Genomic DNA, 21,654 nt, shown 5'->3' on the forward strand with positions numbered 1-21,654 from the left:
ATCAGGTTAATACACTGACTGGAGAGGAGAGGAGATCAGGTTAATACACTGACTGGAGAGGAGAGGAGATCAGGTTAATACACTGACTGGAGAGGAGAGGAGATCAGGTTAATACACTGACTGGAGAGGAGAGGAGATCAGGTTAATACACTGACTGGAGAGGAGAGGAGATCAGGTTAATACACTGACTGGAGAGGAGAGGAGATCAGGTTAATACACTGACTGGAGAGGAGAGGAGATCAGGTTAATACACTGACTGGAGAGGAGAGGAGATCAGGTTAATACACTGACTGGAGAGGAGAGGAGATCAGGTTAATACACTGACTGGAGAGGAGAGGAGATCAGGTTAATACACTGACTGGAGAGGAGAGGAGATCAGGTTAATACACTGACTGGAGAGGAGAGGAGATCAGGTTAATACACTGACTGGAGAGGAGAGGAGATCAGGTTAATACACTGACTGGAGAGGAGAGGAGATCAGGTTAACACACTGACTGGAGAGGAGAGGAGATCAGGTTAACACACTGACTGGAGAGGAGATCCGGTTAACACACTGACTGGAGAGGAGATCCGGTTAACACACTGACTGGAGAGGAGATCCGGTTAACACACTGACTGGAGAGGAGATCAGGTTAACACACTGACTGGAGAGGAGATCAGGTTAACACACTGACTGGAGAGGAGATCAGGTTAACACACTGACTGGAGAGGAGATCAGGTTAACACACTGACTGGAGAGGAGATCAGGTTAATACACTGACTGGAGAGGAGATCAGGTTAACACACTGACTGGAGAGGAGATCAGGTTAACACACTGACTGGAGAGGAGATGGGATCAGGTTAACACACTGACTGGAGAGGAGATGGGATCAGGTTAACACACTGACTGGAGAGGAGATGGGATCAGGTTAATACACTGACTGGAGAGGAGATGGGATCAGGTTAATACACTGACTGGAGAGGAGATGGGATCAGGTTAATACACTGACTGGAGAGGAGATGGAATCAGGTTAACACACTGACTGGAGAGGAGATGGGATCAGGTTAACACACTGACTGGAGAGGAGATCAGGTTAACACACTGACTGGAGAGGAGATCAGGTTAACACACTGACTGGAGAGGAGATGGGAACAGGTTAACACACTGACTGGAGAGGAGATGGGATCAGGTTAATACACTGACTGGAGAGGAGATGGGATCAGGTTAATACACTGACTGGAGAGGAGATGGGAACAGGTTAACACACTGACTGGAGAGGAGATGGGAACAGGTTAACACACTGACTGGAGAGGAGATGGGATCAGGTTAATACACTGACTGGAGAGGAGATGGGATCAGGTTAATACACTGACTGGAGAGGAGATGGGATCAGGTTAACACACTGACTGGAGAGGAGATCAGGTTAACACACTGACTGGAGAGGAGATCAGGTTAACACACTGACTGGAGAGGAGATCAGGTTAACACACTGACTGGAGAGGAGATGGGAACAGGTTAATACACTGACTGGAGAGGAGATGGGATCAGGTTAACACACTGACTGGAGAGGAGATGGGATCAGGTTAACACACTGACTGGAGAGGAGATGGGATCAGGTTAACACACTGACTGGATAGGAGATGGGATCAGGTTAACACACTGACTGGAGAGGAGATGGGATCAGGTTAACACACTGACTGGAGAGGAGATGGGATCAGGTTAATACACTGACTGGAGAGGAGATGGGATCAGGTTAACACACTGACTGGAGAGGAGATGAGATCAGGTTAACACACTGACTGGAGAGGAGATCAGGTTAACACACTGACTGGAGAGGAGATGAGATCAGGTTAATACACTGACTGGAGAGGAGATCAGGTTAACACACTGACTGGAAAGGAGATGGGATCAGGTTAATACACTGACTGGAGAGGAGATGGGATCAGGTTAATACACTGACTGGAGAGGAGATGGGATCAGGTTAATACACTGACTGGAGAGGAGATGGGATCAGGTTAATACACTGACTGGAGAGGAGATGGGATCAGGTTAATACACTGACTGGAGAGGAGATGGGATCAGGTTAATACACTGACTGGAGAGGAGATGGGATCAGGTTAATACACTGACTGGAGAGGAGATGGGATCAGGTTAATACACTGACTGGAGAGGAGATGGGATCAGGTTAATACACTGACTGGAGAGGAGATGGGATCAGGTTAATACACTGACTGGAGAGGAGATGGGATCAGGTTAACACACTGACTGGAGAGGAGATGGGATCAGGTTAACACACTGACTGGAGAGGAGATGGGATCAGGTTAATACACTGACTGGAGAGGAGATGGGATCAGGTTAACACACTGACTGGAGAGGAAATAGGAGAAAATCAATGGTCCAGTCATCACTAAACATGTATGTTGGTACTGAAAGCTCAACAGGTTACTACAATAGTGGTTCTCAGCCTTAGTTTTGTTACTGTTACATTTTGCTATGCTTGGAGTACCCCTGAAGTATCCCCTAATGAGCATTTGACCAATAGGCCCATGTTCCTTTGAGACTTCCCAGGTACCCCATGTGGATAGGCCAGTTAGCAAAGATAAGAAATCATGCCACTCTCCCACGGTTTTGACCTGCGCTGTGCCACGCAGCTGCGTAACCATGGTAACAGTAAGTAGGGAGGGCCCACCTGGCGTCGGCCTCGCTGTAGTACTCCCTAGCAACGATGTCTTCAAACAACTCTCCTCCCGTCACCCTGAGAGACAGAGACCGAGAGAGAGGAGAGACGGGGGAGAGGCAGAGAGGGAGAAAGACGTTATCATACATAAAGAAACCTCATTCATGGAGGCACATGCACAAGCCTGGAATGTCAGTGTGTGTGTATTATACTCACAGGTCAAAGACAAGGTAGTGAAAGCCTTCCTCTGAGATACTGTCATGTAGTCTCACTAGAGAGAAAGAGAGGGTGGAGAAGAGGGAGAGAAAGGGAATTATGAGATTTAACAGTGGAATACGTAATGGCTACTTAGTTTGACATTCTAGATCTGACTTAATGTATAGTTTTGTTTAAGGGTTTAGGGTTGGAGGTTAAAGGTTATGTAAAAAGGTACATTTGTGTGTAATAAGTAGTAGGTCCTCCCTGCAGCAAGTACAGTATGATTGTTCATCTCTCCCCGTCCAAGGTTTATATGAAGCTCAGACAAATGAGAAGGAGAGAGAGAAAGAGACGGAATGAGAAGGAGCGAGAGAGAAAGAGAGACAGAATAGAGAAACTATAAAAAGGAGAGAAAGACAAGGGGGAGCGTGAGAAAGGAGGGAGGGGCAGAGCAATCTGGGACACTGAAGAGAGAGAGCCAGAAAGAAGGGAGAGGGAAGGAGGGATAGATGATAGAGGGATGCAACTGAAAGAGACAGTACAAAGTTGTCATTGACTCATCAGTATGGCCTCATCTCTTCCTCTACCTCCCCCTCCTGCCTTCGTCCTCCTGCTCATTTGTTTTTTTAAACAACTTTGATTTGAACAGAAAATAAGCATTATTGAAGTCCCATTCATTCAAGTTTTATTGTCCTCAATTGGTTGACTTTTCATAAACCTCAAATTGAAAATAAAACAAGTAGACAGACAAACAGACAGCCCGACCTACCTATGTTTGAATGTTTGAGCAGACGGCAGATACGAGCCTCTCGTTCCAGCTTCTGGTGATCTGAGGAGAGAAAAACGCTGTTATAACCGGCCAATGAGAGCTTATTCAGTTAGAAAACAGGCCAATGAAAGGTTTATAACAAGGTGAACACACACAGGGTGAGACAGCTCCACACACACAGGGTGAGACAGCTCCACACACACAGGGTGAGACAGCTCCACACACACAGGGTGAGACAGCTCCACACACACAGGGTGAGACAGCTCCACACACACAGGGTGAGACAGCGCCACACACACACACACACAGGGTGAGACAGCGCCACACACACACACACACACAGGGTGAGACAGCTCCACACACACACAGGGTGTAAGTAAGGTGTGTATACTGTGTGTGTGGATGTTGCTCGCAGCCCCAGCTGTGGAACATTGCTGTGCCAGCACTTTTGCCTAGCAGGGGACACATGATGAAATTGGAACACACACACACCTGACTTTCACCTCATACAATCTTACATAATTCTGACACACAACCCCCCCCCCCCCCCACACTCCTCCCCCTGCCGTCATCACCGTTAACAACAGTTGTGAGAGGTCAGAGGTAATCCGGGGTGACCCTGGCTGGGAGTGAGTCAGACTGTGTGACTGTGTTATTCTAATGAAATATCAACTGCTGCAGGGCTCCAAAACAGAGACCGCACACATCCTTTATTTACATTCATTTAATCCGAGTATTTCAGTTTGATTTCACAGACCCTTGCCGAATGTTTTTCACTAAACCCTCATTTGAATACACATTGCAGCACATCCCATTTAATATCGCAACACTGAATATCTTAAACTCAATAACAACAACAACAACTGGCAATTTCATTATCAGACACCCTGGCTAACAAACAAGTATTACACCCACGCGTAGACACAGACTGTAATACACACAACTGGCTTTCTCATCACCTTATCATTTCAGCCCAACAAATACACTACTCCTATACTGCTGCTAAACAGCCTCACCGCCTAACACACACATCTCCTCACCAAATAATCCTTTCTAGCCCTCCCTTCTCCCCCTTCATCCATCCCTCCTTCCATCCCCTTCTCCCTCCTCTGATCCCCTTCTCCCCCATCACTTCTCTGCCTCCTTCCATTCCTCTCCCCCTTTATCCATCCCCTTCTCTCTCCTCTGATCACCATCACTTCTCTGCCTCCTTCCATTCCTCTCCCCCTTCCCCCTCCTCTGATCCCCTTCTCCCCCCATCACTTCTCTGCCTCCTTCCATTCCTCTCCCCCTTCATCCATCCCCTTCTCTCTCCTCTGATCACCATCACTTCTCTGCCTCCTTCCATTCCTCTCCCCCTTCCCCCTCCTCTGATCCCCTTCTCCCCCCATCACTTCTCTGCCTCCTTCCATTCCTCTCCCCCTTCATCCATCCCCTTCTCTCTCCTCTGATCACCATCACTTCTCTGCCTCCTTCCATTCCTCTCCCCCTTCCCCCTCCTCTGATCCCCTTCTCCCCCCATCACTTCTCTGCCTCCTTCCATTCCTCTCCCCCTTCATCCATCCCCTTCTCTCTCCTCTGATCACCATCACTTCTCTGCCTCCTTCCATTCCTCTCCCCCTTCCCCCTCCTCTGATCCCCTTCTCCCCCCATCACTTCTCTGCCTCCTTCCATTCCTCTCCCCCTTCATCCATCCCCTTCTCTCTCCTCTGATCACCATCACTTCTCTGCCTCCTTCCATTCCTCTCCCCCTTCCCCCTCCTCTGATCCCCTTCTCCCCCATCACTTCTCTGCCTCCTTCCATTCCTCTCCCCCTTCATCCATCCCCTTCTCTCTCCTCTGATCACCATCACTTCTCTGCCTCCTTCCATTCCTCTCCCCCTTCCCCCTCCTCTGATCCCCTTCTCCCCCCATCACTTCTCTGCCTCCTTCCATTCCTCTCCCCCTTCATCCATCCCCTTCTCCCTCCTCTGATCCCCATCACTTCTCTGCCTCCTTCCATTCCTCTCCCCTTCAACCTTTCCCTCTTTCCTACCACCTCGCTCTCCCTCCCTCTTCCATCTTTCTCTTTCCTACTACCCCTCTCCCGCCCCCCTTTCTCCTCCCCATGTAGGCTCTAGATTCTCTCTCTCTCTCTCTCTTCTGCAGGGACAAACTACAGCAACCCTAGTCTCATTTCACTACTGACGCAGCAGAGAGAGAAAGGGAGAGAGAAACCGAGAGGATTACATGAAATGTCCATATGCAGAAAGAGGATCACAACTCCCCATTGCGTGTGTGTGTGTGTGTGTACGCGTGTGAAGGTAGCATGGTTTACTGCAACTATTGCTGATTCATTCAATTATTTGTTGACGTGTGCCTGTGTGGGGGCGTGCACGGGTGGACAATGCATATGGTGTGTGTGTGTGTGTGTGTGTGTGTGTGTGTGTGTGTTGGTACCCTTACGGGAAAAACAACATGAACTTTGTGTGATTTACTGTGAAGTTAACGTGATAACGTGACAACACGTCCTCGTGAAATTAATGTGAATTCATGAAAATGCACTATTTGGATATATGTGATACCATGACACTACACGGGACAACATTCAAGCTCATGCGAAAGCCCAGGTGTCAAATATCATTTAGAATATTTAACTTTGAAAGGCATAATTTACATTAATTCAATTTCAACAGTCATGGTCCCCTGGAGGTTTTTGTCTAGTTGCCGTGAAAATACAGTAAATATACAACTAGTTACCGTATTTTTACAACTAAATGAAGACGTTAATGTTAAAGGACAGTATGCTGACTCAACCTCATGGTTGCTAGCTACCTGACGGTCCAGCTGCTCCACCAGGCCTGTTGGCATAATAGAGATTGGCAAGAATAAATTCTTGCACTTTGCCTAAAGTTCAGATTTCAATTACTGTAAAATCTTGTACTGTGAACAAAATTGGGGTTTAGCCTTAGATGTGATTTGAACTAATAACCCCTTGCTCACTACCAACCTGTAATGTCCTGCTAGACTGCAGCTACACCACCAGATCTATGAGCGGGAAAGAGAAATGGCCACAGACTTATTGGCAAGAATGCATTTCTGCCCTTTGCTAAAAGCGGCCCAGAATCAAGTAAATAATTGTCCAATTATCACCACCAACATTAAACTAGCAGGGTTCAAGGACGCTTAGACGTAGTGTACATTTATTCTTTGTGGATTTGAACTTGCAACCTCGTGGTTGGGAGTAGATTGCTGTTTCTGCAGTGGCACCGCGTAAGCGGTAAAAGCACTGTTTGTATCATAACGACAAATTTTTGTTTGCAGGGCGTCAACCTGTAAAATTTCCTTTGAACGTCTAAAGTCTAAATCCACATGTGAAAGGTTGTGATCATGTGAAAATCCACGTGAAACTTCATCACATGTGAAGTGTTCCAAAAACATATGGTTTCACTTGGGCAAAACATGTAGAAATGTCACAGGTGAAATCATGTGGTTTTTCCCATAAGGGTAGTAGATGGTGCAGAGTGCTGCTGGGTAATTAATTACTGGCACCTCCTACTGTCCTGTAATTGGCCATCTGCTCCACAGCCATGTTGCACCAGGGGGAGAAGGAGAGGTACGCGACACACACACACACACCTCTAGCCCCCCTCAGATTATGACGGTGTTTAGCGCCGCTTTCAGATACTTATTACCCATGGGGCAGTGCACTAGCTCACACAGGCCCAATGGTGCTAATAACAACACTCATATCCTAAAATCCTACTAGGCACGCTGCCACCACGCACGCACACACACACCGTGTGTACTGTATGAGCACTCCTCTAATGCTTCTCCTCTCTCTAAATCGCCTCGCTCTTCCTCCTCCTCCCTGAACACTCTCCTCCTCTCCCTCTCTCGACACAGATCACTGCAAGGCTGTCGGAGCCCCTCCCATCTTGGCCCACACACACACACACACTTTAACGCTGTACAACTCTTAATAATTGCCTGCTACCACAAAAAGCTTCTAGATATTGCTGAAACTTTCTTCATCTTCAGAATACCAAATACCAGCCCAGTGATATCTATTATCATAACACACACACACACACAGATAACACACAAACACACAGATAACAAAGGGGCTAACAGGGAGGTGTGAGAGATCCTGTGGGGTCTTGACCCCTGCTGAGATCCAGTTAGACTAAATGTATTAGCCTCAATACTGACCAATCTCCTAGCTACTGACAGTGGGAGGGAGAGAGGGAACAGGCATAGAGCACAGAGCCAAGACTGCTCAAAGAAGAACAGAAGAAGAAAAAAAAGAGGGAGGGAGAGCGAGCGAATGCGTGTTGACTGCAGAGGAGGGCAGCTCTGAGCTGAGATGCAGCACACAGTCCCCAGACACACCGTGTGGCAGAGGCCTGCATGCTGAGAACACTCACGGCCCTGTAGACCTACAACAGCCCACAGTGGAGCTTGGCTTTCTGGGTAAACATAGTTACCACATCACCAACTACCACCCCCTCCACACACACACACACACAGAAGTAAATCTTGAGCATGCATCAAATCATTATTATTCCAAATAACTTCCAGAAGAAAAAAAGACACCCGGTGGTACTGGTCTACAGCACCAGAATACTTAACAAAATGTTCAAATACAAGTTAACATTTGTCGTCACAAGAGATCACACACACACACACACTACTTATGGTCAACTCAAGACATCCCATCAGCTGCACCTCTGGATAGCCCTGCACGGGCGTGACATTCAAGCCCTGCCCAGGCCAGGCCAGTGACATTCAAGCCCTGCCCAGGCCAGGCCAGTGACATTCAAGCCCTGCCCAGGCCAGGCCAGTGACATTCAAGCCCTGCCCAGGCCAGGCCAGTGACATTCAAGCCCTGCCCAGGCCAGGCCAGTGACATTCAAGCCCTGCCCAGGCCAGGCCAGTGACATTCAAGCCCTGCCCAGGCCAGACCAGTGACATTCAAGCCCTGCCCAGGCCAGACCAGTGACATTCAAGCCCTGCCCAGGCCAGACCAGTGACATTCAAGCCCTGCCCAGGCCAGACCAGTGACATTCAAGCCCTGCCCAGGCCAGACCAGTGACATTCAAGCCCTGCCCTACCCAGGCCAGTGACATTTAAGCCCTGCCCTACCCAGGCCAGTGATGTTTAAGCCCTGCCCTACCCAGGCCAGTGATGTTTAAGCCCTGCCCTACCCAGGCCAGTGATGTTTAAGCCCTACCCTACCCAGGCCAGTGATGTTTAAGCCCTACCCTACCCAGGCCAGTGATGTTTAAGCCCTACCCTACCCAGGCCAGTGATGTTTAAGCCCTACCCTACCCAGGCCAGTGATGTTTAAGCCCTGCCCTACCCAGGCCAGTGATGTTTAAGCCCTGCCCTACCCAGGCCAGTGATGTTTAAGCCCTGCCCTACCCAGGCCAGTGATGTTTAAGCCCTGCCTTACCCAGGCCAGTGATGTTTAAGCCCTGCCTTACCCAGGCCAGTGATGTTTAAGCCCTGCCCTACCCAGGCCAGTGATGTTTAAGCCCTTCCCTACCAGGCCAGTGATGTTTAAGCCCTTCCCTACCCAGGCCAGTGATGTTTAAGCCCTTCCCTACCCAGGCCAGTGATGTTTAAGCCCTGCCCTACCCAGGCCAGTGATGTTTAAGCCCTGCCCTACCCAGGCCAGTGATGTTTAAGCCCTGCCCTACCCAGGCCAGTGATGTTTAAGCCCTACCCTACCCAGGCCAGTGATGTTTAAGCCCTGCCCAGGCCAGTGATGTTTAAGCCCTGCCCAGGCCAGTGATGTTTAAGCCCTGCCCAGGCCAGTGATGTTTAAGCCCTGCCCAGGCCAGTGATGTTTAAGCCCTGCCCAGGCCAGTGATGTTTAAGCCCTGCCCAGGCCAGTGATGTTTAAGCCCTACCTTACCCAGGGTTGAAAAATGAAATACTACCAATATATATATATGTCATATTGCAACGAATAACATGTTAAATCTACCGTTTACGCGCAGTTTCTGAATACAGACATGAGGCGCTGTCTATTCAGTACCACTGCACAGTGGGAGCTTCTCCTTATCATTAGGCTACATCGGATGAGCAGAGGCACTGTTCATTCCCCGCGGCCTCCAGCCAGTTGCTTTAATTTAGTTGGCCTTGTTAAGACTGCACAGCAATGCAGAACATTTTTTACTTGTACAGTATTCAAGGTTTAAAAAGGCTTCTGAAGTTAGTAATTTCCACTTCGAAATTTCAACCCCTACAAAAATGTCCATTATATAATCCACATTTAATCATGTATACAGTTGAAGTCGGAAGTTTACATACACTTAAGATGGAGTCATTAAAACTTGTTTTTCAACCAATCCACACATTTCTTGTTAACAAACTATAGTTTTGGCAAGTCGTTTAGGACATCTACTTTGTGCATGACAAGTAATTTTTTCAACAATTGTTTACAGACATATTATCTCACTGATTCACAATTCCAGTGGGTCAGAAGTTTACATACACTAAATTGACTGTGCCTTTAAACAGCTTGGAAAATTCCAGAAAATGATGTCATGGCTTTAGAAGCTTCTGATATGCTGATTGACATCATTTGAGTCAATTGGAGGTTTACCTGTGGATGTATTTCAAGGCCTACCTTGTGCCTCTTTGCTTGACATCATGGGAAAATCAAAAGAAATCAGCCAAGACCTCAGAAAAACAATTGTAGACCTCCACTAGTCTGGTTCATCCTTGGGAGAAATTTCCAAACGCCTGAAGGTACCACGTTCATCTGTACAAACAATGGTACGGAAGTATAAACACCATGGGACCACGCAGCCGTCATACCGCTCAGGAAGGAGACGCGTTCTGTCTCCTAGAGATGAACGGACTTTGTTGCGAAAAGTGCAAATCAATCCCAGAACAACAGCAAAGGACCTTGTGAAGATGCTGGAGGAAACAGGTACAAAAGTATCTATATCTACAGTAAAACGAGTCCTATATCGACATAACTTGAAAGGCCGCTCAGCAAGGATAAAGCCACTGCTCCAAAACCGCCATAAAAAAAGCCAGACTACGGTTTGCAACTGCACATGGGGACAAAGATCGTACTTTTTGGAGAAATGCCCTCTGGTCTGATGAAACAAAAATAGAACTGTTTGGCTATAATGACCATCATTATGTTTGGAGGAAAAAGAGGGACGCTTGCAAGTTGAAGAACACCATCCCAACCGTGAAGCATGGGGTGGCGGCATCATGTGGGGGTGTTTTGCTGCTGGTGGGACTGGTGCACTTCACAAAATAGATGGCATCATGATGCAGGAAAATTATGTGGCTATATTGAAGCAACATCTCAAGACATCAGTCAGGAAGGTAAAGCTTGGTCGCAAATGGGTCTTCCAAATGGACAATGACCCCAAGCATACTTCCAAAGTTGTAGCAAAATGGCTTAAGGACAACAAAGTCAAGGTATTGGAGTGGCCATCACAAAGCCCTGACCTCAATCCTATAGAAAATTTGTGTGCAGAACTGAAAAAACGTGTGCGAGCAAGGAGGCCTACAAACCTGACTCAGTTACACCAGCTCTGTCAGGAGGAATGGGCCAAAATTCACCCAACCTATTGTGGGAAGCTTGTGGAAGGCTACCTGAGACGTTTGACCCAAGTTAAACAATTTAAAGGCAATGCTACCAAATAATAATTGAGTGTATGTAAACTTCTGACCCACTGGGAATGTGATGAAAGGAATAAAAGCTGAAATTAATAATTCTCTCTACTATTATTCACATTCTTAAAATTAAAGTGGTGATCCTAACTGACCTAAGACTGAATTCGTACTATGATTAAATGTCAGGAATTGTGAAAAACTGAGTTTAAATGCATTTGGCTATGGTGTATTTTTATTTTACCTTTATTTAACTAGGCAAGTCAGTTAAGAATGAATTCTTATTTTCAATGACGGCCTTTCGGTTACTAGCCCAACGCTCTAACCACTAGGCTACCCTGCCGCCCCATGTAAACTTCTGACTTCAAATGTATGTTAAAATATACTTCTGACCCACTGGAATTGTGATACAGTGAATTATAAGTGAAATAATCTGTCTGTAAACAATTATTGGAAAAATGACATGTGTCATGCACAAAGTAGATGTCCTAACCGACTTGCCAAAACTATATAGTTTGTTAACCTTTTATGGCTGCAGGCCGGTGTCGGGCTCAATATGACAACAGCCCGTCCAAGTGCAGGGCGCGAAATTCAAAAGATATTTTTTAGAAATATTTAACTTTCACACATTAACAAGTCCAATACAGCAAATGAAAGATAAACATCTTGTGAATCCAGCCAACATGTCCGATTCTTTAAATGTTTTACAGCGAAAACACCACGTATATTTATGTTAGCTCACCACCAAATAGAAAAAAGCACAGACATTTTTCACAGCACAGGTAGCATGCACAAAACCAACCAAACTAACCAAGAACCAACCAAACTAACCAAGAAACAACTTCATCAGATGACAGTCTTATAACATGTTATACAATAAATCTATGTTTTGTTCGAAAAATGTGCATATTTGAGGTATAAAATCATAGTTTTACATTGCAGCTACAATCGGAAATAGCACCGAAGCAGCTAGAACAATTACAGAGACCAAATTGAAATACCTAAATACTCATCATAAAACATTTATGAAAAATACATGGTGTACAGCAAATGAAAGACAAACATCTTGTGAATCCAGCCAATATTTCCGATTCTTTAAGTGTTTTACAACGAAAACACAATATAGCATTATATTAGCTTACCACAATAGCCAAAAACACAACCCATTTATCAGCAGCAAAAGTTAGCGATCGCAAGAAAACAGCAAAAGATATATAATTTTTCACTAACCTGGACAAACTTCATCAGATGACAGTCCTATAACATCAGGTTATACAATACACTTATGTTTTGTTCGAAAATGTGCATATTTAGAGCTGAAATCCGTGGTTATACATTGTGAAAACTTAGCATCTTTTTCCCAGAATGTCCGGATATATTTCTGACACTCACCTATTCTGACCAAATAACTAATCATAAACGTTACTAAAAAATACTTGTTGTACAGCAAATGATAGATACACTAATTCTTAATGCAATCGCCGTGTTAGAATTCTAAAAATAACTTCATTACGACATACAGCTTACGTTATAGCGACACAGCGCCAAAACTCAAGGCGGAAAACACAACAACACATTTTCGACAGAAATAGGAAATAACATCATAAATGGGTCCTACTTTGGTTGAGCTTCCATCAGAATCTTGTACAAGTGGTCCTTTGTCCAGAACAATCGTTGTTTGGATTTAGAATGTCCTTTTTCCCTCTCGAATTTGCAAGCAAAACTTGCCAAGTGGCGCGAAGCTGTCCATCGTCAACAAACGCAGAGAACGGAACACGCCAAAACTCCCGAAAAAATTTCAATAATCTGATTAAACTATATTGAAAAAACATACTTTACGATGATATTGTCACATTTATCAAATAAAATCAAAGCCGGAGATATTTGCCGTCTATAACAAAAGCTTTTCAGAAGCCAATGCGGAAGTCCTTTCCGCGTCTTCCTGAGCAAAGGAAATTGGGGTCCTGTCATTCCAAGCTCTCTCTTTTGACCATAGAAAGAGCTAGAGACCCCATTTCACCTCTCACAGCCTATTGACATCTAGTGGAAGGCGTATGAAGTGCATGTATACTAATAGATTTCAAGCAAACGATTAGGGAGGCCCTGGAACAGAGCCTCGATTTCAGATTTTTCACTTTCTGACAGGAAGTTTGCTGCAAAATGAGTTCTGTTTTACTCACAGATATAATTCAAACGGTTTTAGAAACTTGAGTGTTTTCTATCCAATAGTAATAATAATATGCATATTGTACGAGCAAGAATTGAGTACGAGGCCGTTTGAAATGGGCACCTTTTATCCAAGCTACTCAATACTGCCCCTGCAGCCATAAGAAGTTAACAAGACATTTCTGGAGTGGTTGAAAAACGAGTTAATGACTCCAACCTAAATGTATTTAAACTTCTGACTTCAACTGTATGTATGTATATTATATATTTTTTTTTGCCAATCAGTTTATGATTTGTGAGCAATATTCCTTTCATGCATTAGAGTCATGAAAAGAGAATTCTGTTGTGATGATTGGCTTATTCCTAGATTGGTTTTATACTGCATTTAGACAATTCGTTAGTTAATATGAACAATTCGTTACAAACTCTGACAATATTACATATACATCTTTGTTTATTATCATAATGTATGAAGTTACTGATTTAATATTAATTGTTAATCTCTTGGAATAAATTGAGACAATTTTCTTTAATCTAGCGCACTGCTCTTTATTACGAGTGACAATTCTAATACTCATCACTGCATTCTCTACCAGGAAGTTGGTTGGCCCTCTCTGATGTCACGTAGGTGGATACATTGCTATGTTTCATTTATAAAGCCCTTTTACAAAACAGCATTACAAAACTTTAGACATACGAGTTACCACACCCGGTCTCAAGGATGGTTAACTCTGGAAATTCCTTTGGTCTCTACTGAGTTAGTGCAAGAACTAAAAGCTGATTTCCCTATGTTTGTAGAACTATCTTCAAAATGTTCTTAAATGTGATGTTGTGGTGCCTCTTGAGAAATTCAGAAAGCTGATTAAGGACCTTATTACTGATGAACTAGATACCTAGTCCGTTGTACAGCTGATTAAGGACCTTATTACTGATGAACTAGATACCTAGTCCGTTGTACAGCTGAACGCATTCAACTTAAAATGTGTCTTCTGCATTTAAGCTATATCAAAAAATGTATTTACATTTTTTTTAACCCTTTATAAGAACCATTGCTGATATGGTTAAACGTAACAAATAAAATACAAACGAAGTGCCCATGTGCAACTGGTATTCAAACATGTTGCCAGTAATGTTAGGCTAATGTCTACAGTGGACATTTTTATTTTATTATCAGCACTGTTCAGAACCAGCACATTGAGCACAGGTTAAATATCCAAACGTATTACTAACTAGTTGGGCCTCACGGGCCCAAACACATTTTCAGTAGGCTATTCAGAACGAGCACAATTAGATCAAATGTAGGCTAATGACTATTTGGAGAGGCCTCAACCTAAGCAGTAGGCTCAAAAATCCAGTTACCTTTCAAAGTAACTCCTCTGCCTGCCACTCCAGTCCAAATTTCACCCACAGAACTTAGGCAACAATAACAGGACTCCTCAAGTTAAGACAAGTTTGACTATATGGTCATAACATAACACTCCAAATGAATAGGAGTTGTGAAGCACTCTGAAGCAAAGCAGTTTAACCACCGCCTTCACCCAAACCTGGTTTGTCCATATAATCAGTGACCAAAAATAAATAAAAGACTGCAACTACTGCAGCTTGTTACCTCACGCATCCCATTCAGTCCAGGCAGAGTCTTCGGTCTTCACGCAGAATCTGCCCACGGGAGATAACCTGGTGGTGGTGGGGGGGGGGGGGGGGTGTCCGTGCCTACAGTATGGCAGCCTGTCTCATCACAGGAAGACCAGCCCCCCCCAGTGCCTCGTAAGGGGCAGAGAAAGTCCAATGAGAACCCAGTACATCAGGGCTCTCAATCTTTTCACAGAGTTCAGTGTATACTCCCTTGGAGTACAGGGTGAAGTACACAGTGCTGAATCTTGTTTTCACCCATGTCTCAGTCTTTGGCCATGTCTAGACTTGACAGTTCATGCAGATGTATTATTCTGATCATAGAGTTCAGATCATGGAATTCTGAACATGCGTATACACCTAAGTACATTTAAAATGTCTTTACCGTGTCCACAGTGTGTCTGGATTCCTGGTGAAATAGGCTAAATATGATAACACAATTGATGGTAGTAGCTAACTACTGTAGCTAACTATCCAGCTAACCTCTGTAGCTAGCTAGCTAGCAAGCAACGATAAAGAGATTGCAAACAGGTTAGCATAACTCCAGCCAAACAAACAAAACAATTTTTTCTAAATATTAGCTAGCATTTATAAGGCCAGCAAACACGTTCCTCACACGCTAGGAATGTATTTCCTCCAACGTTATAATGAAAAGGTGCCTCTCGGTCCCAAAACACAAGTTTTCTAGAGACTTGTGGGAGTGCTGATGATGTCGCCCACTGTATGCGCTTTCGGTATCCTGATTGCGTCCAGACTGAGAAGAAATCCGCACACCATGCATCCCTGACCACCTTCTGAAGTGGTCAGACAGATCTGAACACAATCACACCACAAAGACACTTGTGTGTGTCTAGACCTGTCTTTACAATGCGATCTTCGTATTCTGACAGCAGAAGTCACATGTATGTGTCAAGTGTAGACAGGACCGTTGACAACTGGGCTGCAAGTCCGATTGCTTTACAAATCTTACCAATGACTTGGCTGCAAGCAAAGCTTCTGCCACCCCTGGAATCGCATCTTCCAGCTCAGCAGTGTCAAGTGCGTATTTTAGCACGGTGTTGTACAAGTGATCCTGGAAGTCAAGCCGTCGGTAGGGTGCAGCGATCATATTCGATCCCTGGTCCTTTACCCAGACAACTTTTCAGCACGGCTGGATCGAAAGTTACTCCTGTCTTGGCATCTTCTGGGCGGAACGTTGCTGTAGCTAGCACTCTGCTTTTCAGCTAAAACTCGAGGGTAACGTAGGGCAGGTTATTGACATGTTGTTTACCTTGCGGTAATCGTCAGTCCACATATCTGTGATCATCCCCAAGTCATTTATATCAGCTATTGCATTGTTGATATCGCTGACCACTTCAATCCTCTTTATGAGTGCCGTTTTGTGGCATCTCCGTGATATGGTTGTGGGGTCTGGGAGCACAGTGGCAGAGATGCGGCCATGACTAGCCACACATTTATTAGCTCTTGAGATATATCAACAAACACCCTGCCTTGAACTGTGTGGAAAGACATCATATCTTTGCAACAGAAAGCAACACACTTGTGATTTCTGATTTGACGGTAAATGTTTTGGGGGCAGAGAGAAACGATGTCATGCTCTGTTGCTGACTGGTACCTGCCCCTGTTGTGAGGCGAACGCTGCATCTTCGTGTCAACGTGGCGCTGGAGAGAGGTGCCGGTTCTCTTGCTGCCGTACTTCGAAATCGCAAGGCAGGCTCGACACTTCACATGTCCAGTGGGCATTTTAGTTTCAAGCTAGCTAGCAAGCATCAACAACCACCACCACCACCACCACACACACTCGTTTTTTTTGTTATCATTTTTGAAAATAATACCCGAGCCCAGCCCATACCCTCATTATTAATGAAAGAAAAGGCCCTACCCGATGTATAATGTTGAGGACCGCAGTGCTCGGGTAGCAGAGCTCTACACATCTGACATAGATGTATCGCTAATACTGGTATAGATTTTTTACCATCTATAACAATATTTTGATACAAATCAAATGTTATTTGTCACATGCTTCTTAAACAACAGATGTAGACTAACAGTGAAATACTTACAGGCTCTTCCCAACAACGCTAAATTAAATGAAAAGTGCTACAAAATGGACTACAATAGTGTCAGTATTGTCCTAGTTTAGTTGAGTATAAAACCATCACAACGGATCACAAAGCGTATTTGTTGTCATTCAAGGATTATGCACTAAACATATTTACAACTTTCATTCGTCAGAAACACAAAATACAGTCAAATAATGATTAGATATTTTGGCCATATCACCAAAGCCCTACTTTGACATGTGACACACAGGTCTGTACAACAGATCATAGCAGTGCTTCCGCTATATGCATTTAGCAGTGGCGCACCGCTTTTCCTCTGTGTGTGTGTGTGTGTGTGTGTGTGTGTGTGTTACTGTACCTCTGGCGGAGAGTTTCTTGGTGTTGATGATTTTGGCGGCGAACTCCTGACCTGATGACTTCTTCACACATCTGCGCACCACTGAAAACGCTCCCCTGGAAACAAGGAAAGCAACGGTCAGTTCTGGGTTGGGGGATTTTTATTTTTTGCAACAAACATGCAGGACAACACACACTGGCACACACTGGCGCACACACACACACACACACACACACACACACACACACACACACACACACACACACACACACACACACACACACACACACACACACACACACACACACACACACACACACACACACACGTGTTGGCCATACCATCAACACTGATGCATAGCATGGAGTCATACACCTGAAACGATGACAGTCTGCCGTAATTAATGACACCCAGATTACAGAGCTCCTCTTCTCAAATACAGGTCCACAGCACCGCTGGTTATCTTCCTTCCCCTCGTAAATCAATGAACTACTAAGCAGACCTTCTAGAGAAAACCAGTCGTACCGCAGACCAGGATTAGATTTGCTGTAGTAGACACTTTAGGCTAGCTACCACTGTATGTACAATAGAGCTGGGATGACCAACCCTCTCCTACGGCTATTGGCGGAGCATGCTTTTGGACCAGCCCTGCTCGATCACACAGCGAATAAAAGTCTTAGATTTAACAGGTGTGTTAGAGCAGAGCTGAAACTAGGCTAAACCCTGCAGGCATGAGCCAGTAGCCCTCCAGGAGGGGTGGCCACACCTAAACTAGAGGACAGAGAGTTAAACTCCTCTCCTAGCTCACTGGCACTAGCCCACTGCTACAGTAACTGCGTAGATCTGTTGGTATAGCATGATGATTGCAACACCAGGAATGTGGGTTTGATTCCTGCTGGGGCCACCCATAAGAAAATGTTTAAACGCAGCACTGTAAGTGTCTCCTAAATGGCATGTTATATAAACAGTCTACAAAACATTAGGAACACCTTTCATAATATTGAGTTGCACCCCCTTTTGCACTCAAAACAGCCTCAATTCTTCGGGCCATGGACTCTACAAAGTGTCGAAAGCATTCCACAGGGATGTTGGCCCATTTTGACTCCAATGAATCACATAGTTGTGTCAAGTTGGCTGGATTCCCTTTGGGTAGTGGACCATTCTTGATACACACAGGAAACTGTTGAGCGTGAAAAACCCAGCAGCGTTGCAGTTCTTGACACTCAAACCAGTGCGCGTGGCAACTACAACCATACACCGTTCAAATGCACTTAAATATTTTGTCTTGCCAATTCACCCTCAATGGCACACATACACAATCCATGTCTCAATTGTCTCAAGGTTTAAAAATCCTTCTTTAACATGTCTCCTCCCCTTCATCTACACTGATTGAAGTGGATTTAATAGGCGACATCAATAAGGGATCATAGCTTTCACCTGGTCAGCCTGTCATGAGCAGGTGTTCCTAATGTTTTGTGAACTCAGTGTATATTAATAAAATATTATGTGCCTTTCCCTGTAACTGCTGAGTTACTGGTTCAAGAACCACTGATTGTTCCCCCTATATCACTACACCGTTGTTGTTGATAACGACAAGAGTAGACTACATGTCAGAGAAACATCTCTGTCGTACATACATTACTATCTGAAATGTCCACAACGTTGTGCCCTACAGAACGCACCCCAGGTGTGTGCACTTTGATCAACCAATCAGTGGATCAATAAAATGCCAGAGCGATAAGAGAAGCCCTAGACACATCGACTATACCCAGGGTCTGGGGCTAACGGAATAATAATACAAGACATCCATCTACACAGTCCAGAGAGGATCGTGCCTCCGACAGATGCCCGTAATAATACAACGGCCCGGTTCTCTCAGGGGTGAAAAAAAACAAGCCATCGATATTCCGAGAAACAGCATCACCCCTGCACTTTTAAGCCACAGCGGCATAGTCTGTGCTGAGAGGCTTATAACGCTACATATGGCATTTATGAACGGCTGCTGCGTGAAAGCGGGTGGTGTTTTACATAATGTGCAAACATAATTCTGCTTTGGAAGGAGGCGGTGTGGGCTATAACTATCGTCTACGTTCGACACAACTGCAGTTGAGACAAATCGCCTAATATTCTACAAACAGACAGTTAAACTAGCTAGCATGCATGCTAACATTCAGCGCTGTCAAGCAGGCTGCCAACGTGCCATGCCAGCAAATGTCAGAGTGCTTTCGCTCAAACGCTTCCTGCCTGACTAATTCAGCAGACGGAAAGACAAGGCGTTGACACACTAGTAGACATGGCTAGCTGTGCTATCGCATTTACAGACAGGGTGCAGTAAATAAATACGCTGTAAGTTCTGTCCCTAACCTACGACACGCAATATAGCCACATTTTGTCAACAACCAGATAAAGACAATAGGATCAGGCTATCCCAGTTAGTTAGCTGGCTAAAGAAGGAGTGAGTAGCGTACGGGGTGGGGAGAAGAAGGAAAGACAGACGGCAAGGCAGACCACAGCAGTAGCAAGGCTAGCTAATGACGACAGTCGCTTACTTCCCGAGCTCCTCGTAGAGTTGGTATTCATCTGTAAAGCGGGTGGAGGTAACGATAGTAGTAGCCATGGCTGAGAGTGGGCTCCAAGCCTCGGTCAGGTTTACGGCAGGCTGGGTCGCTCTCTGGGTCTAGGGGAGGATTCTTAACCTCCGATACTAGCTACGGCACTGACAGGCTGGGAGAGAGAGAAGGGAGGGGTTGGCGGAGGTGGAGAGAGACCGGGGAAGAGCAGAGAGAGTCACGCGAGAGTTGAGCAGGATTTTTGAGCAGTCATGTAATCAGAGCGGGGTAGCAGTATTATTCGGTGTGAATCAGCGGTTCGCGAGCTGTAACGGAAAACGACTATTGTACCGATACTGTTTGAAGACTTTTAAAAACCCTTGCTCTCTTGTCTTGAATTCATCATTGGTCTGACCGAGATAAGTTGATATGTGACAGCAACGTGGCCTAAAGGAACACTGCCCATTGACCTCCGTCAAACGTCGACGTTCATGGATGTTGAAATTTGGTCCGTCCGCCCTGGTCTTGATTTCAACATCCACAGATGTACTTTGTTTTGTCCAGACCAAATCTGAACCATTCATAGATATCTATGTTTCACAAGTTAAGACAGTACAGTATAGCAGAGTTCAGCACAGTAGTGTAGATTATTAGTGTAGTGCAGTATAATATACTGTACTGTACTATACTCTGCTGATCTAAACTGTACTGAACTAAACTGTACTCTACTGTAACGCGGTCCAAACTTGTGAGACATTGACGTCGAGACAGACCAAATTTGGTCTTGTTTGAGGGTGGAGCTAATTAGAATAATACTCAGCATGCTTTGCAAGTGTTCCTGTTTACATTTACATTTTGGGCTTATAGCAGACACGACCTTTACAGAGCAACTTACAGTCAGTATATGAAACTAAGGTAGATAAACAACCACATATACAAATCATAGCAAGAACAACTTTTCTGTAACTGTTACTGAGAATTATATTGTAGTTGGAAGTGTTCTGATACCTTTTTCTGTTGGTCTGGAAGCTCTGAATATAGTTACTGTCAGTTCTAAAGCGTTTGAAAAAGCTAACATACAATGCATTACGAAAGTATTCATACCCCTTCACTTTTTCCACATTTTGTTACATTACAGCCTCATTCTAAAATGCACACAATTATTTTGCCCCCTCATTAATCTACACATTATACCCCATAATGACAAAGCGATAACAGGTTTTTAGAAGCTTTTGCAAATGTATAAAAAGATGTATAACATAAGTATTTAGACCCTTTGCTATGAGACTTGAAATTGAGCTCAGGTGCATCCAGTTTCCATTGATCATCCTTGAGATGTTTCTACAACTTGATTTGAGTCCACCTATGGTAAATTCAATTGATTGGACATTATTTGGAAAGGCACACACCTATCTATAAGGTCCCACAGTTGACAGAGCAAAAACCAAGCCATGAGGAATAAGGAATTGTCCGTAGAGCTCCGAGACAGGATTGTGTTGAGGCACAGATCTGAGGAAGGGTACCAAAACATTTCTGCAGCATTGAAGGTCCCCAAGAACAATGGCCTTCATCATTCTTAAATGGAAGAAGTTTGGAACCACAAAGACTCTTCATAGAGGTGGTCTCCCGGCCAAACTGAGCAATCGGGGAAGAAGGGCCT

The 21,654-nt window shown here is 44.8% G+C and overlaps 1 protein-coding gene across 11 annotated transcripts in view; it reads right to left on the reverse strand.

Annotated features, from left to right (window-relative positions):
• Nucleotides 1–20,444, reverse strand: part of LOC120046117 (calcium/calmodulin-dependent protein kinase type II subunit gamma-like) — a 52,101-nt gene extending 31,657 nt beyond the window's left edge. For 5 of the 11 annotated variants that reach the window (XM_038991081.1, XM_038991080.1, XM_038991078.1 and 2 more), the window contains exons 1-5: nucleotides 19,995–20,444; nucleotides 17,467–17,561; nucleotides 3,625–3,684; nucleotides 2,874–2,928; nucleotides 2,670–2,735 (exon numbers count right to left, since the gene is read on the reverse strand). In XM_038991081.1, coding sequence (XP_038847009.1) covers nucleotides 2,670–2,735; nucleotides 2,874–2,928; nucleotides 3,625–3,684; nucleotides 17,467–17,561; nucleotides 19,995–20,062 — 344 coding nt within the window. In that variant the 5' untranslated portion in view covers nucleotides 20,063–20,444. The remainder of the gene's footprint in view (nucleotides 1–2,669; nucleotides 2,736–2,873; nucleotides 2,929–3,624; nucleotides 3,685–17,466; nucleotides 17,562–19,994) is intronic. The other 6 variants (XM_038991086.1, XM_038991085.1, XM_038991084.1 and 3 more) reach the window with 3 other exon arrangements.
• Nucleotides 20,445–21,654: the final 1,210 nt, after the last annotated feature.

This window comes from Salvelinus namaycush, chromosome 4 (assembly GCF_016432855.1).
Source record: "Salvelinus namaycush isolate Seneca chromosome 4, SaNama_1.0, whole genome shotgun sequence".
Classification (NCBI taxonomy): domain Eukaryota; kingdom Metazoa; phylum Chordata; class Actinopteri; order Salmoniformes; family Salmonidae; genus Salvelinus; species Salvelinus namaycush.